Source organism: Nakaseomyces glabratus, chromosome C (assembly GCF_010111755.1).
Source record: "Nakaseomyces glabratus chromosome C, complete sequence".
NCBI classification, from domain to species: Eukaryota; Fungi; Ascomycota; class Saccharomycetes; order Saccharomycetales; family Saccharomycetaceae; genus Nakaseomyces; species Nakaseomyces glabratus.
In genome coordinates this window covers 307,252-323,131 of record NC_088953.1, presented here as the reverse complement: position 1 = coordinate 323,131, position 15,880 = coordinate 307,252, and the positions used below count along the sequence as shown (strand labels likewise).

At 39.0% G+C, this 15,880-nt stretch overlaps 10 protein-coding genes across 10 annotated transcripts; 4 read left to right on the top strand and 6 right to left on the bottom strand.

Annotated features, from left to right (window-relative positions):
* Positions 1 to 1,473: 1,473 nt before the first annotated feature.
* On the top strand, positions 1,474 to 3,423 carry HRK1 (putative serine/threonine protein kinase HRK1; the record flags this gene model as incomplete). Its single annotated transcript, XM_445303.1, has 1 exon — positions 1,474 to 3,423. One exon carries the CDS (start codon positions 1,474 to 1,476, stop codon positions 3,421 to 3,423), a length of 1,950 nt encoding a protein of 649 aa, XP_445303.1.
* Positions 3,424 to 3,867: 444 nt separating this feature from the next.
* On the bottom strand, positions 3,868 to 5,007 carry PNT1 (Pnt1p; the record flags this gene model as incomplete). The annotated part of the gene is made up of 1 exon (XM_445302.1): positions 3,868 to 5,007. One exon carries the CDS (start codon positions 5,005 to 5,007, stop codon positions 3,868 to 3,870), a length of 1,140 nt encoding a protein of 379 aa, XP_445302.1.
* A 268-nt stretch (positions 5,008 to 5,275) lies between these two features.
* On the bottom strand, positions 5,276 to 5,596 carry RBL2 (Rbl2p; the record flags this gene model as incomplete). The annotated part of the gene is made up of 1 exon (XM_445301.1): positions 5,276 to 5,596. The coding sequence occupies one exon, from the start codon at positions 5,594 to 5,596 to the stop codon at positions 5,276 to 5,278; it is 321 nt and encodes a 106-aa protein (XP_445301.1).
* A 330-nt stretch (positions 5,597 to 5,926) lies between these two features.
* Positions 5,927 to 7,243, bottom strand: DSE3 (Dse3p; the record flags this gene model as incomplete). Its single annotated transcript, XM_445300.1, has 1 exon — positions 5,927 to 7,243. The coding sequence occupies one exon, from the start codon at positions 7,241 to 7,243 to the stop codon at positions 5,927 to 5,929; it is 1,317 nt and encodes a 438-aa protein (XP_445300.1).
* A 1,046-nt stretch (positions 7,244 to 8,289) lies between these two features.
* Positions 8,290 to 9,333, bottom strand: GPN2 (GTPase GPN2; the record flags this gene model as incomplete). The annotated part of the gene is made up of 1 exon (XM_445299.1): positions 8,290 to 9,333. The coding sequence occupies one exon, from the start codon at positions 9,331 to 9,333 to the stop codon at positions 8,290 to 8,292; it is 1,044 nt and encodes a 347-aa protein (XP_445299.1).
* Positions 9,334 to 9,891: 558 nt separating this feature from the next.
* On the top strand, positions 9,892 to 11,010 carry SPO11 (DNA topoisomerase (ATP-hydrolyzing); the record flags this gene model as incomplete). The annotated part of the gene is made up of 1 exon (XM_445298.1): positions 9,892 to 11,010. One exon carries the CDS (start codon positions 9,892 to 9,894, stop codon positions 11,008 to 11,010), a length of 1,119 nt encoding a protein of 372 aa, XP_445298.1.
* Positions 11,011 to 11,292: 282 nt separating this feature from the next.
* On the top strand, positions 11,293 to 11,934 carry ERP2 (Erp2p; the record flags this gene model as incomplete). Its single annotated transcript, XM_445297.1, has 1 exon — positions 11,293 to 11,934. The coding sequence occupies one exon, from the start codon at positions 11,293 to 11,295 to the stop codon at positions 11,932 to 11,934; it is 642 nt and encodes a 213-aa protein (XP_445297.1).
* Positions 11,935 to 12,189: 255 nt separating this feature from the next.
* Positions 12,190 to 12,777, bottom strand: FUN14 (Fun14p; the record flags this gene model as incomplete). The annotated part of the gene is made up of 1 exon (XM_445296.1): positions 12,190 to 12,777. The coding sequence occupies one exon, from the start codon at positions 12,775 to 12,777 to the stop codon at positions 12,190 to 12,192; it is 588 nt and encodes a 195-aa protein (XP_445296.1).
* A 471-nt stretch (positions 12,778 to 13,248) lies between these two features.
* Positions 13,249 to 14,115, bottom strand: SPO7 (Nem1-Spo7 phosphatase regulatory subunit SPO7; the record flags this gene model as incomplete). Its single annotated transcript, XM_445295.1, has 1 exon — positions 13,249 to 14,115. The coding sequence occupies one exon, from the start codon at positions 14,113 to 14,115 to the stop codon at positions 13,249 to 13,251; it is 867 nt and encodes a 288-aa protein (XP_445295.1).
* Positions 14,116 to 14,358: 243 nt separating this feature from the next.
* Positions 14,359 to 15,741, top strand: MDM10 (Mdm10p; the record flags this gene model as incomplete). The annotated part of the gene is made up of 1 exon (XM_445294.1): positions 14,359 to 15,741. The coding sequence occupies one exon, from the start codon at positions 14,359 to 14,361 to the stop codon at positions 15,739 to 15,741; it is 1,383 nt and encodes a 460-aa protein (XP_445294.1).
* Positions 15,742 to 15,880: the final 139 nt, after the last annotated feature.

Genomic DNA, 15,880 nt, shown 5'->3' with positions numbered 1-15,880 from the left:
GACAAAGGGAGAATAAAAAAGGGACTTTTACTAAAATTACGTAGTGTTCAGCTTTTTTTTTCCCGGAATAATTTGTGCCACTTACTACAATTCTTCCGCTGAGAAACGTCCTTACAAGTGTACCCAGGCAATAACAATGATACCTGATTTTCCGTTTTCATCCTATGAATTTTCCGCTACACCTTGAGAGAACAAGTTGCGATGTGCGGGATAATTAGGGGGGGCCAGTGAGGAATAAAAAGAAGAGATTTTTCCGTCCCTTGCCAACCGAATACATAGATAGGGCATGAAAAGTGGGAAGGGAAGTTATTCCTCAGTGTTATGCCCGTACGCTTCAAGGATTTAGTCAGTAAAAATATTCGTAATTTTCCGGTTTGTGTGGGACTCCCAGAGAAAAGTAAGTGGAAAGGGGATCTCGGAGGGGACGCTTTCGAGTTCGACTCGCAGGATCTAGTACATCTACGGGATTGTACTAGGATAAAAATTGTGCCCACTACTGTTCTTGCTGTGTGTACAAGCTGCAAAGTTTCTTTTTTTTTGTATGTAGATGGTTTGGGTCCCAGAAGGGTCCCAGAAGGGTCCAAAATCCACTGACAATGACAATGACAATGACAATGACAATGGGTGAGGCTAGTGATAGTTCATTGTGTGATATAGCATGCGATGGTGAGATATAGCTTTATAATGGTAACTAGGATTTGCGTGGGATATAGCGTTATCCCCTTTCTTTTGATCCGGGAAAAGCATGAAAACGAGAAAAAATTTGAGATATTTTTTGGTAACAGGTTTCCAGAAAACCAAGCTTGATAGCGTAAGTGGTAAATGAATCATTGGGCCCTAACATCGAAAGGGAGTGAAAGAAAGGAGGGTACAGAAACAAAAAAAAAATTACCTAGCTCTGAAAAAGGTAGGCACCGAATTGTCAACGGGCCAAACGAACAGAAGTGAAAAACACTTGAAATCAAATAGAATATAATAAAATAAAACAAGAAATACAATAAAACAAGACAAGATTGAACAAAATTTCAACTCGGAGAGGTTTTTTTTCATTGATCTGGATAACTACCAAACACTTTAATTCCCAATAGTTATAGCTAAAGCAAGTGTTAAAGAAGGATTTGAGCCCCTCCATAAAGGAAAATATTTGCTAGGGAGGATTATACCTGGAGTTTTTTTGGTTTATAAATTTTTCTATTTAGACTCATTTCAGTGCTTTCTTTTCTTTATAAAGAGGAGAGTAGATCAGAAGTTCAGTGCTAATAGGAAATTAACTTTTTTTTGGTTTTGAAAGCAACTCAGAAACAAATCAATGATTGTAATATACACGTATTACTTCCTTATAGATAAATATCATTGATTTCCCTTTGCAGTTCGAAACAGACAGTTTTTGTTAATTTTGTTTTGCTGATACTACAACAGTCGTTTGATTTAAACAGCTTTTTCACCTAGGCACAATAGACATAGATAGAAAGTATGCCGTTGCTATCGAGAAAACCGTTCCATCACGAGCACCACTCGTCACATTCGCCGCCACCCTCCATAAAGAGCTCGAAGTCCTTTTTAGGATTTATGAGTAGGAAACCTAGCAGTGATTCATTAAAGAGTGAACGATCGCAGGATTCATTGAAGTCGTTGAATACATCGAATAATCACAATAATGCGAGCTATACTCATCTGAACGACTCCATGACCGCGTCGCCGAAACAGAGTCACTCGATGGCTGAATTGAAGAGATTTTTCAGATCTTCCACAAAGAAGAACTTATCTATGGCGCAGCTACGTTCAAAGAATGCATCTCCTACTAGTTCTGCATCTTCATCAACAGTGAATTTGGCGTCACATTTCAATTTGGCTATGACGTCAAAGTCACACACAAATCTACATGACACTCATAAAGGTGAACATGCTGGAGAGCATCACCATCATCAACATAAAGGTTACTCGAGTACGGCCTCTCTATCGGCTATGATGCATGGGAAACATCACCATCCCCATGGATCTACGGATCACCACGTACATACACAGTCTGCTATCCCACCAACTTCTGATTCTATTTTATCATTATCCAATAACATCAATATCTATCATGATGATTCGATCCTTGCCCAAAAGTATGGTAAACTAGGTAAGCTATTGGGTTCTGGTGCTGGGGGATCGGTTAAGATTTTGACTAGACCGACTGATGGAGCTACATTTGCTGTTAAGGAATTTAGACCTAGGAAACCGAATGAATCGGTGAAAGAGTATGCCAAGAAATGTACTGCAGAGTTCTGTATTGGTTCTTCTTTGCATCATCCTAATGTCATTGAGACTGTCGATGTCTTTTCGGACTCTAAACAGAACAAATACTATGAAGTCATGCAATATTGCCCGATAGATTTCTTTGCTGTTGTAATGACTGGTAAGATGTCCCGTGGTGAAATTAACTGTTGTTTGAAGCAATTGACAGAAGGTGTCCGCTATTTGCACTCTATGGGTTTAGCTCATAGAGATTTGAAGCTGGATAACTGTGTGATGACCGCTGATGGTATTATTAAGCTGATTGATTTTGGTAGTGCAGTTGTATTTAGGTATCCATTTGAAGATGATGTTACTATGGCTCATGGTATAGTCGGTAGTGACCCATATCTAGCTCCAGAAGTTATAACTTCAACAAAATCTTATGATCCTCAATGTGTTGATATCTGGTCCATCGGTATTATATACTGTTGTATGATGTTAAAGAGGTTCCCTTGGAAAGCCCCTCGTGAAAGTGATGAGAATTTCAGGTTGTACTGTATGCCAGATGAAGTTCCGCATGATTACGTAGAGTCTGCCAGACACCATGATCAGCTATTGAAGGAAAGAAGAGAAAGAAAGCATAAGCATTTGGAACCCGAACAGAACCCACATATAATAGATAATGCTAGCGAGACAAAGGTACCATCTCATCTGAATATAGTACAAGGTATTGCTGATAATAAGTCTAGCGAAGGTAATGGAACCCAAGTACAGGACAACAGCCAGAAGAACAATCTTCCAACACCTAAAGTTTCAGGAGAAGATGGCGAGAATGAGCAAAAGGCTAAAGAAAATCTTCAAGATCAAGATGGAGTGGTAAATAAGCCACATACCATTGAGCACACAGAGTCACATGATTTGAAATCCATTCCTTCACATAAGCCTGCACATCATAGGAAAACTATTAGAGGACCTTATAGACTTCTACGTTTGCTACCTCATGCTTCTAGACCATTGCTGTCTAAAATGCTTCAAGTTGACCCCAAACAAAGGGCTACTTTCGAAGATATTTATGCAGATGAGTGGTTTCATAATATACCATTTTGTACAATGGATGAAAAGAAGAATGTTGTCAGAGCACCTGGCCATCATCATACCATAGTTAAAGAGGTTGACTCGCATATGGAAACATATAAAATTTAGAACTCCATGATTGGATGGTTAACCCACACAATGAACTTGCGTCGATGGTGAAGCCCTACAGATGAAAATATGACTAAAAGATAATATAGTTCTGCCAAGGCCAGAACTAGAACTATCTAAAAATGCAATTATGAGATAACGATTTTAAGATTAAAAGAAAATGAAATGTGATAGGACATTACAGAGACGATGAATAATATATGTTGCATACTTACATTGTAAGATACTTCTCAGAATGATAGAACTAGTAACTTTTACTGTAAGCCTTTTTATGTTACTTAATTTAAAGACGACCATTATCCACTGAAATATAATAATATTTTTTTTATCAATTACATTACTACCTAATATAACTATATCCGAACAAAATTTAAGTTCTTAGTATGCTTAATATATAATATGAATTTTACGATTAAATTTTATTTACATGTATGTGAGATGATTTTATCGACCTATTGTTAACGTATTCTCAGGGAGCATGGACTTTAAGTTTGTAATTCCCCACTTTTCATTAAAGGTGAGTTTTCCATCGATAATGATTGTGTTACCAAACCTATATGACCAGTAATCTATTAATCTGCGAACCAGGGTATCAGTACCTTCTTTCGATAGCATCATTTCGTTTAAATTTTCACCTTTTTGGTACAGTTTACGTTCATAAATGCAATTTACAAGCTCTGATCTATCTAAACGTAGTTCCTTCCCTTTCAGTAGAGTTGTTACTAGATACCAATCATCAATATAAATGTATTGATACCATATAGTTAAGTCCTGTATCAATTTATCCTTTATATTAAACATATTGCGTAAATACAACTTTCCTCTTGAAATAGGCATTTCCGAGTTTTTAATGATACCATAAATCTGGGAATTTGAAAGTGCATAGGGCGGTAAATATTGTTCGCTATCCGTAATTACTTCTCTGGTAAGTTTCTTGAATTGCTCGATTTTTTTGTTAGATATTTTGAAGTATCCACCAGGTGTCATACAATTTCTTGGAGCAACTTGAGGAAAGAAATAGCATAGCACAGCTGTCAATTCTTCAAAAACCAGACATATAATGAAGAAGTTTGGTAGCTTATATATCTCATTTCTTCTCATCATTTCCACTAAATCAGCTCTCTTAAATGCTAAATCATTGGTGTTATTTGTTAATACATTTCTTTTTAGTTGCAGCTCTTGAGATTCGATTATTCTGAGCATGGAGGGTATTGCATCTTTATAGTTTTGGGAGCCAAAACCCTTGAGGAAGCGACGGCTATCGCGATAAACTGCATATGTATTTTGAATCCCATCTCTGTAAAATTTTAGAAGCGAAATACCAAGTCGATAGTACTTGGTAATAGGTTTCCTCCAGTTGCCTACTTTTGTATCGTTCTCAACCTCTGTGAATATCCGGTTTTTGGGGAACTCTACCATAGGTAACGATCTAGTTGAATTGAAATCATCTTGTATCTTGGTATGGGAGGTTACTACCTGCAGTTTCCCATTTTTGTACAGTTCAAATAATCGGTTGGCTTGAACAGTATTACTACTATGCCTTGTTGCAATCCAAAGTAGGTTGTTTCGAGCTGCAATTTGCATACTTCTAGTTTATGGTACCTGAAAGGGAGCGATTGTTTTTAATTGGATCTATTAAATATGTACAATTATTCATCTTATATCCAGAGGTCCTTAAGTGTTACTAATGTCTCAATTAATCGATTTTAGACTTGGAACATATTAGTTTTCTTGGTGGTGAAGTGATTCCAAAACATAAAAACATCTTACCACAGGGCTTACCTTATATTAAAAATACACCTTTTAAATATGAACTAGATAGATATAGAACTTGGACAATTAGCAATCCATTTCAGTGCTTAGAGAGAAGTTTCTTCGAAGTTTCAATTGCTTCCTTAGCTTCTTTTGTATCCTCGTTACCATTGTATGTGTTCAGATATTCTTCCAAGTTATCCTGGAACTCCTTTATTTTAACGTATAATGTGGGTAGCAATCTTTCAGTGTCAGCCAATACTTCTTCCTGCTTTTTCAGGTCATACTTGTCAACTGAACTGTCAGCCTTCAGCTCATCAACATGCTTCTTCTGATCCTTCAGCTCTTGCAAGTAGTACTTTTCTTCCTTGACCAATCTCTGCAAGGCTTTCACTTTTATCTCTAATTGTGTTGGGGACATGGGTAGCTCGTTACTTGGTTACGATTTAGTACTTCAAGTATTTGATAATAGCTGACAAGATAACCACCCGGTTCTTAAACCACATAGCCTTATACAATTGCTTCAAATCCATTAGCAAGCATTACTCGGTCTGTTTACACGTTTCATGCGTGTTTGTCTTGAAAATCTGAAGAAATGCCTTTGTTTCAACAATTCGATGGATAATACACTATAGATGATTGTGCGAGATAAGAGTGGGAATGCTCTATATTAGGTATTTAATAGTGGTATTTATGCTAATAGATTAGTAAAACTAAACATGAGTAATTTGTGGAGGAACATGGCTTGGTGCTAGGTTGCAAAGTGGTCACTGTACACACTGCTACTGCCACTGTAAACACTTGCAATTTCGATATTATCGACCTGTCTGCTCAAGGCATCGATTGGATCATCCTCTTCTTCAGATTCCCAATCGAGAAATAGCTGGGGTTTGATAACAATTTTTGTTACGTGCATTGTCTCAACAGTGTTTTGAGGAACTGGCTTTACTGTAATTATTTCATTTGAAACCGTGGGTGATAGGATATCCTTTTGATCCAGGATGTCCAAGTTGTCTACAGATCCAGCCAATGATGGTATCGACCCGAGCGCAGTTGTGTATGAGCCATCATGGCTTATTGCATGTGAGTTAGGGTTGCTACTGGCAACATCTGAGAATTCATCACCGGAGCTCCATCTGTCTGACACACTCGCAGCTGTACTGTATTCTGGACTGGAGAGATTTTCGCAGAAACGTGAGTTCCTAGTCGATTCGGGTGTTCTACCCGAGCTAGCAATAGAGTTGATGGAGAGTCGTTTATTTTCCTCAATCGCCTCTGCTGATATCACTTTTGGAGCCATCAAATTCCAGTTCTTCTTTGGCGCATTTGAGACACGATCTAGAACGGATAAAATTTCACTGTTTAGCACGTTACTAACATCTCCTGTAGTCTCCATGTGTGGTTCATATGCTGATATAATTTCATCAAACAGTATTTCACTGTCACTCTTCCCATATTTCTGCAACTCCTCCATGGGTATAGACATCTGGTTTACTGGCTCTGAAACTTGTACTGGAAATATAAGTGGTTCTAGGTACACATTTTCTACCTTCTCGATCAACGGTTTATCCAAGGGACGCATCTCCTTGTGATTCGTTTCAACTACATGCTCCTTGGGATCCTTCTTTTCCACATAGTATAAATCGTCTTCGTTTTGTTCAATGCTATTATTGTAAGATGTGACTGGTGGTAACACTTCAGTGATTGTGCGGAGAGGTTTACGTGCCGGTAAACCGTTGGGTCTCCGCAGACCACTCAAATGTGGTGGTAACTTGGCCCTTGATATTTGTTCGTCATTATTCCTCTCTTGAAGTTTCTGTCCTCTTCTCTTTCTGAAATCATGCAAGAAAAGCTCAGGAACAGACTCCAGCCGTTGTTTGAGCCTCATGGTGCCTCCAAACTTCCTTGATAACCTTTTGCCTGTTTTGTTACCGCTCAGCACAGCATCATCATCATCACATTTAAAATCAGGGATCACTTTCAAGTCATCAGCGGTCAGCGTAAGCGACGAGGGCCGCAGGAAATCAGTATTCCTATCTATCTTCTCACCTAAAAACTTTCTAGGCATCGTATCAGTACTCTTTCAATATGAGTTTATTTTTGCTAAATGCCAGTGGCCGAACCTCTCCTCTAAAAAACATTACAGCATCCAAATCTAATCAACACTCTTGTCAGGTATTTATAAGAAACTCGAACCCATATACCCAGCCACTTACAAAAGTGCTGGTCAATAATACAGACAGCTTCAACTTCAGGGCATCACAGCTATTCCGCTATATTTAGTGTGAACTAAATTTAAATTACAGTAATTATTACGTTGCCTAATAGAGTAAGGGATTTACAGTTCATGGAAAAATCCCGAAAATGCACACAGAAATCACCGCTCCAGAGGAACCGGAGCAAGTTACCTGCAATTAACTTGCCGCGCTACAGTCTCTGCCCGGCAATCGTGCCCAGCAAGGATCCCCGGCAAGGGTGCCCGGCAAGGGTGCCCAGCAACCCCTCTCCACTTGTGTTTCTGACTTCCCGATCGAATCTTCCCGGAATACGCTATTTATCCCTAAATTCCTATTTACTCCCATCTGGCACAGAACCTATCGCAGAAGCACTGCAAAATTGGACGATTAGCCAGCACTCTTTCCTGCAGATTCGCTGGTCTCATTGTTTTCACTTCCACTACTCCCCTTGTGCAAGGCCCGTGGTGGGTACCGGCATGCGTGTGTTTCTGTGGAGTAAAATAGGCGGGGTTGTGTGTGTGGGGGGAGGTGCACGGCTTCCTGCGGGCTGTCTGAGCCCTGCCTATGAATAGTGCGTACAAAAAACTGAGAGAAACACTAAAGTTGGAAAAAAGTGCTGGTATATTATTCGTATATAGGTATGTCACACTACATGTGGGTAATAGTATAAACGGCACTCTGGTCTCAGCTGCGCCATGGAAGTCATATATTTGTACAGTGTAGTGCGTTTGTTGTGGATACGGGCTTGATTCACATGTACACTTTTTTTCCGACTCGGATTGCTGCTTGCTATACTACACGCTTTCCCAAATTCTGCAGTGATAGTGTGATCCTAACTTGGGGTCACAATAAGATCAAGGAAGAGAAGCATGTCACCTCACCTCACGTAGTCTGTGTTCTGTTTCTCCTCCCATTCTCTTAGCGCCGCTTCCCACTCGTCCTCGTTGTCCACGTCCACTTCTTTCTCTTGCATCTCTCTGTCGCGCAGAATCTCAGCTCTCCTCTCTTGCTCCATCTTGTCGTACATCTCTTTGTTGTCAATCCATCTATCCTGTATATCATAATTTGCTATTAGAGCACCCTCTCTCGTGGCCTCAGCCCACACAGTGTCTCCACCTACTTCGGAGGAACCAAATATGTACCCGTTGGCTTTGTCCACTATGCTTTGTAAGTTGATCATGCTCTCCTTGTCGTCCACTGCAAGCACTTCAAAGGAAACCAGGTTGAAATCGCTGACTAGCTCACTGATGGTCTCAGTCAGCTTGCTGTACCGTTTGGCCATCAATGTGTTATTCTCTTTCTCAATATGAGGCATCAGGTAGTCCAAGTCCTGAACCTCTGTGTAGTAGTCTAGACGGAACGGCAGCTCTCCATAGGACTTGATCATATCTATCTTTGAAAAAACGTTTATCTGGGGTAAATCCATCATTAGCATGGATCGTAGTGCCAGCAGCAGAATTGAGATGTACTGAGTAGGCGAGGTCAAGTAGTGACAATCAATCAAATTGACAACACAGAGCCTGATCTTAAGGTCTCTCTCCAGTCTCTTGAAAACATGGAACAAGGCAGAATGATGTGTAAAGAGCTCCACTTGGCCGGGACAATCAAACACAACATAGGCCTTCTCCTGTTCCACTAAGGATTTGATCTGTAGAATAAACATGTCGATGGACTTATCCAGAGATTCGATAGCGTACATAAGTCCACCATTGGGGCCAAGTTGCTGTTCACTCATAATTTCTTCCAGCGTAATGAAATCTCTAATATCGACTGCGCACGGATACGGCAACTTGTCGTTGGCTGGGTCCATGTTAACTATTTGTGCATGCCTTCCGATGGCATTGAAGAACTGACTGCAACCATTACAGTAAGTTGACTTACCAGAACCTGGTGGTCCAATGACTATCTGTCCAAATGGCATCTTGTGTTTATTTGTCGTAACTATACGGTTTGAGCACCACACCAATAAATAAATTTGCCATCCATTATATTTGTGTTTCTAGCTCATCGCTGTCTTCGTTTTTCTTCACTTTCGCAGTCAAAATCAAAAATTTGAAAATGCTATAGCAAACAGTATATGAAATCAGAGTTTAATGATTAATAATTTTGAATCAGATAAGCATATCTTCAACTAGATCCATCGCTACTTATTATCCAACAGTACTGTGTACCCCGCTAGAAGTTTTCCCAGACTTTGTTTCGATTTGCGTTACTGAAAGTACTCGCTTTCTCTCTTGACATAATCCCTGTTCATCAGCAAGGTATAATCTCTACTTTGAATCATTCTTACCATTCTATACCAGAACATCCTTTACATAATATGTCATGTAAAACTTCATCCACTTCACAAACTTGCCAGCGGTTGTTACAACACTAAAGAGACAAAAAAATATTTTGAAAAGTATCAAACAATGTGCTTCATTTGAGCCAACATCGAACATAAAAACGCTTCCAGTAGTGTGAGCTAGATATATCTAAAATGAACTTTACTCTTGCTGATATATACGACTCTGCTGATATATCAGAGCTACGTGCTAGACTTACCGCCGATAAAAGAGCAGTCTTCTTTAGCCCAGTGGTTGATGACAACGCCGACAAGTCACAGCAAATACACAATAAGATCCAGGATATACTGACTTTATGTAAGAATTCAGTGGGACAACAACAACAAGGCTTTCAGTTACATGGACTGTTCAAGAAACCCATCGAGTTCCCTTTATCGGGGAGGTTGAAAGGCAAGCTGCTGCAAAACAAAATCCAGAAACTGTCCATCACATTTACGCTACTCAAGGAAATACAAAGAAATATTGAGAAATGTACTGCATTTACCTCGAGGGATATTTTTTATAGAAACGTTGAATTGTTCAAAAGCCAACGGCTTGTGGTAGACACTGTGGATCATATACAGAAAGCGCTAGGCTTGACGATTAGAGAAGATCTCAATATTACTGCTACTCAGAAAGGCCTCATATTTACGGCTGTTGATATTATAATAAACTCGTCGGACACCAAAAAAATAAAGATTACAAAAGGCAAGTCTCAATTGATACCACAATTCGACAGTAATGCCTTCATAATGGTCTGTAAAGATGATCCCCAAATGATCTTGAAAGTATTGGTGATTGAAAAAGATGCGGTATACAACACAATAATACAAAAACCTACAGAAGGCTACATAGTAGTCACTGGCAAAGGGTACCCTGACATGCTGACAAGAAAGTTCCTACATAGACTAGAGCAATGCAATAGTAATTTACAGTTTGTCATTTTAACTGACCCTGACCCACACGGAATTAACATTGCCATGAAATATCAGGGTTTTACAACAGATTCTATTTATCCCTGTGCGTCATTAATTCGAAAGGGAATCTCGATACTAGAATTGATCGATGGTCATTCATCGACAATAGCACAGGTGCTACCATTGTCTACACGAGATATCAAACTAGCTCAAAATATTCTGTTTAGCGGACATTCAGATTTATACGCTAATATGAGAACTGAACTACAAAGGCAATTATTCTTAACTAAGAAAGGTGAAATGAATACTACCATTATCGAGCACTTACTCTCTAATGATAGAATAACGAATTACTGATGGCCCTCAACAATATCTTCAAACTGAATAAACAAATTGTGACTAGTGATTAAAAATCACCAAAAGATCGATTTTTAGATTACCTGTCAGTATCTTCTCGTGTGAAGAACTTCGAGATAGTGAGCACCACCAAACAAAGAACATAATGGATTGACGGTTCACTACATTCGCTTGAGAAGATATTAGTGCATATTTAGTCACTATTATTGTATGCAATATAAAGTGACTCGAGCATTTCAATAACATCGAAAGGAACAACAAGAAACTGGTAGTAAATTGACAATGCATAGCTTCAACCTAGCAGCTTTTTGCTCACTTATAGCACTATTTCTATCCTTGCCTGTACATGCCATCTCGGGTGTACATGCTCCAGTTGCAATTTCATTGCCCGCATTTTCCAAAGAATGTTTATACTACGATATGGAGGATCTAAGTGACACTTTATTAGTCGGTTACCAAGTGTTAACTGGTGGTAACTTCGAGATTGATTTGCAAATTGTTGGTCCAGATGGTGATGTTTTAGCCGAGGAAAAGGCCAAGAAATATGGTGATTTCCTACTGAAGTCTTTTGGTGTTGGTCAATACAGCTTCTGCTTCTCCAATTCCTATGGTACAGCTTTGAAAAAGGTTGAAATTACCATGGAGAAGGAAGACAACAGTATCCTAGACGATCCAAATGCCAGCGAAGAGGATGCCATCGCTAACCATGCCATCGAGGAAATTGACAGGAACTTAAACAAGATGACTAAAATCATGAACTACTTGAGAGCAAGAGAGTGGAGAAACATGTCTACTGTCGAATCAACTGAATCAAGATTGACCTGGTTATCCCTTCTTATTATGGGTGTCATGGTAGCAATCAGTGTGCTGCAAGCCTTGCTGATCCAATTTTTGTTCAGTAGTCGTCAAAAGAATTTTGTCTAAATGCATTGTATAGCATTATTAAATTGATGTACATAAAATCATAAATACATAATAATACCGCGTTAAAAACCATCAAACAATCGCGCAACAGTGCCCATAAGAACCGGCAACTTCTATTGAATGGAATTAGTTTATTTTTTTTTTTTCACCATTGATATAAAGAATAGATATATTTAAATTATTTAAACCCTGAATTGACGATATGTGACCTTTTAAGCAAAGACATACTAGTCTATTGTTTTTTCTCGGTCACCATCACTGTGTATTAACTGCAGCTAGCAGGAAAGTTAACAAGAAAGACAACTTGAAGCACAAGTTTTCGCTGTTCACAAATCTCGCATTGCCTTCTTCATCCACAAATCCTACCTTAGCCACGCGGTAAAGACCACGCAACTGGCTACTATTCTTATCAATCAATCCTCTATTCTTCATCCATTGTAACACCAGGAAGGCAAAAACAGTGAAGTAAGCCAGAACACCAGATATTTTCCCGATGATAACACCAGCACCAACACCCAGGATAGAACCCAGACACAGGCCTCTGTAATCCAACCTCACTTTACGTTCACCTTTTACCACTTCTACTTCTGCTTGACTCAACCCCGTCTGCTTGAGAACATTGGCACCGATGTCAACGGCAGTGTCGTTGTATATCGTTCTCGATGGAGTCAGCATAGAGACACTAAATGGCGCAGCAAATGCAAGCCCCATAAAGGCTGTCTTGAGACCAACATTTCCACTACGTCTCCACGCCATAGGCATGGCAGACCGCAAAGGTCTCATTGCATTCATTGAAAACAACCGTCTGGCTCCAACACCAGTGAATCTCCCTAGCAACAACATCGTCCAATATACTTTTCTTTTATTTGAATACTACTTCTACAACTTCTCAAGTATACTCAATATACAAATAGGACTCCGTCTTGGCAGAATTAGCCAAATATATATACTCCCAATGAATTCAATTAATGCTTATTACTTAGCAATAATTTTTCAAATTAACTGGTAAGTTTTTTAGGGGTGGCCCTTCTGCGGAGGTTTCTGTTTCATTAATTAATGGCGTAATGTCATTTGTACGGGTTCTTCTGAGAAAACGATGCACGATTCAGGGTCCTCAATAATACGACGAGCTTTATAATAATAAGTAATATTAACAGCAAGTAGTACTATCCTCGATATTTCCACCTCTGGCATTGTGGGAAATACGCATAATTTGACCATGGATGCGCCCTTATGGTATCTGTGTGCTGTCCTGGAGGAAACAAAACGAAGATTTCGAAGAGTTGAAAAAAAAAAAAAAAATGCATGCTGATTTCATGTTGAATTGTTTGATTTGCGTCTCCTCGCACCTTCTCTTGCCCAAAACTCGTCTCTGTATATCTCCCATCCTTCACGTATCTCTGCGTTGAAGGCCCTTGGGTTTAGTATAAGTTTTACATCTACAGCACCAATCCTGGGCTGCGATCGTATAGCCACGCCTACCCAAAACTGTACCACAGCGTTGGTCTCCCCCAACATCAGTATTTTCTGCAGAAACCACTGGTTTAAGTATGCAATCTTGCGCGTGATAAACCGCACCAAATCAGTGAACTTCTCGTCGATTGTAGAATGGACTTTCACCAATTTCAAGTTGAATGGCCTAATACCTTTGTTAGTAGACATGAAAAACCGCCTAGGAATGATTATAGTCCTCTTATACTGCCCACTAAGATGGAACAACACCACTGTGATCATGATGAATAGTAACGAAAATTGTAGTATAAACCTGTATACTCCCTGCGCAGGTTCATCGCTGAAATATAGTAAATAAAAAGAGAAAGCAGCTATACCAGCTAGTGTAGATAAAAATGCTGTGAATTGTAGTCTAAGGACCCTTAGTCTCCGGGATTGGGATCGTAGATCATCCTCTAGTATCAACAAATTTCTGAACACCATCGATGCCGGCGATATACTGCTCGAATTGCGTGACCGCCTGCCACTTGAAGTCCTGCTCCCAGACCGTTTCCTCAATCCACCTGTACCTGCATCATTCGAAGAACTCCCTCGCCTGCTATGCGCTTCATCTTGCTTGGGTTCCAGCCAGGGTGTTCTAGGTAATTCATCTCTACCTGTTTTTGTCGGCGTCTCTTCAAATACAGTAGCATCCTCATCCAGCTTCACCACTGGTATTTCCACACTCATTATTATCAATAATATCCTATTATCATGCGCTTGATTAACTTAATCCCACTTATACAATTGGCTTGTTTTTATCCAACCTTTATATATTATGATTTCAAGCCAAGAATTTGAAAAAATCGATGAGCTGAGCTTATTTCACCGGAAGTGACAAAAACGTTGATGAGTTCTTGTTAGTAAAAGAGTAACGTAGTATAGCTAACGATATAATAACAGGACAATTAATAATAACACGCAGTATTGACCATGCTCGATTATATGGATTATGTTCAGCAGTGCTTTGACTCTGCTGGACGATGGAAACGTCAAAACAGCTACGGTGAAGTGACTCAAACTCCAAGGAACTTGATCGACTTCAAAATTCCTGATGCTGTCAACTTGCAAGTGTCTAATAGGTCCACAAAATACAGTTACAATTCATTGCAATTATCAACACGACAAAGTATAAATGGATCACTTACATACCTATACACCAATTTGGATGCTGTTGAAGGGCTAGTGAAGAATACCGAGGAATTACCACTGCATGATATAGTACAAACTTATGAACTCCCCGCTGTAACACATCACAGAAAAGAGAAGACGAATTTTCACAAATGCTCTCTGTTTTATGGTAAAATTTTTTATCCCAGTTCAGATGTTGAAGCAATGATGATCAAGAGGTTCAGTCCCATGAATCAGGTAATAGTGAAATGCCTGAGCAGCTTGAAAGAAAATGTCAATATCTTTACAGCCTACTTCCAACGCAATTCAGAGAAGAATTTCCAAGAGCTTATAGTATCAAGCAATGATTTACTATGTGGGTATCGGATTTCTCACCATTTCTTAAGGACACCTTCCAAATTGAATAGCTCTTTATACAATAACTCATCATTATTCTTTGGTGCAGAGTTTTGGCTTGGTATGATTAGTTTAAACCCTGGTTGTTCAACTAGTTTAAAGTATTGCACTCACTCTGCAAATACAGGTAGACCTTTAACATTAACATTGTCATGGAATCCATTATTTGGTCACATATCAACAACATACTCTGCAATGACAAGCTCTAGCTCAACATTTTGTGCGAAGTATGACTTCAACATTTACTCTATTGAATCAAATTTGAGCTTTGGGATAGAACTGTGGAGGAAGACTGGAGCACTCTTCAAATCTGAAGATTCTGTAGAAGCCAATAGAAAAGAGTATGAACAAAACTTCTACATCTCACATGATCACAACCTACTACCTTCCAAGTATGGATATGATCATGAATATAATATATCTGATGGAAAATTATCAAAAGAACACAAAAGGAATAAAATCATCAAGGACTTGAATCATGCATTCTCAACGTCTTTACAAAAGATAGATAAAGAGAAAACTAGAATTGAAAACTTTGGCAATATAATAAGAAACTCACACTTTACTAGTGTGTTTAAAGCAAGCACATCGCTTCGAGAGCGAAACCTTAAATTCCTTTGGGAGGGCGAATATAAAAACTTTCTACTTTCAGCTGGTACTGAACTAAGAGTTCTTAAAGCTGAAGAATCAGAACTGCGAAGAACATCAGGGCAAAGTAGCAATAGCTTATTAAATGAATTCTCTCTTCAACCTCTAAAATTTGGTGTACAAATCCAATTCTCTTCCTGATAGATATTAAAATATTTCCAGCTTGATAAACCAGAAAGTACATAATGACCCTTGCAACCAATTATCACATACTTAAAGGTAGTAGAATATATTCTTGAACATAATATGTTTATATGTTATGTATATTATTTATGCAATT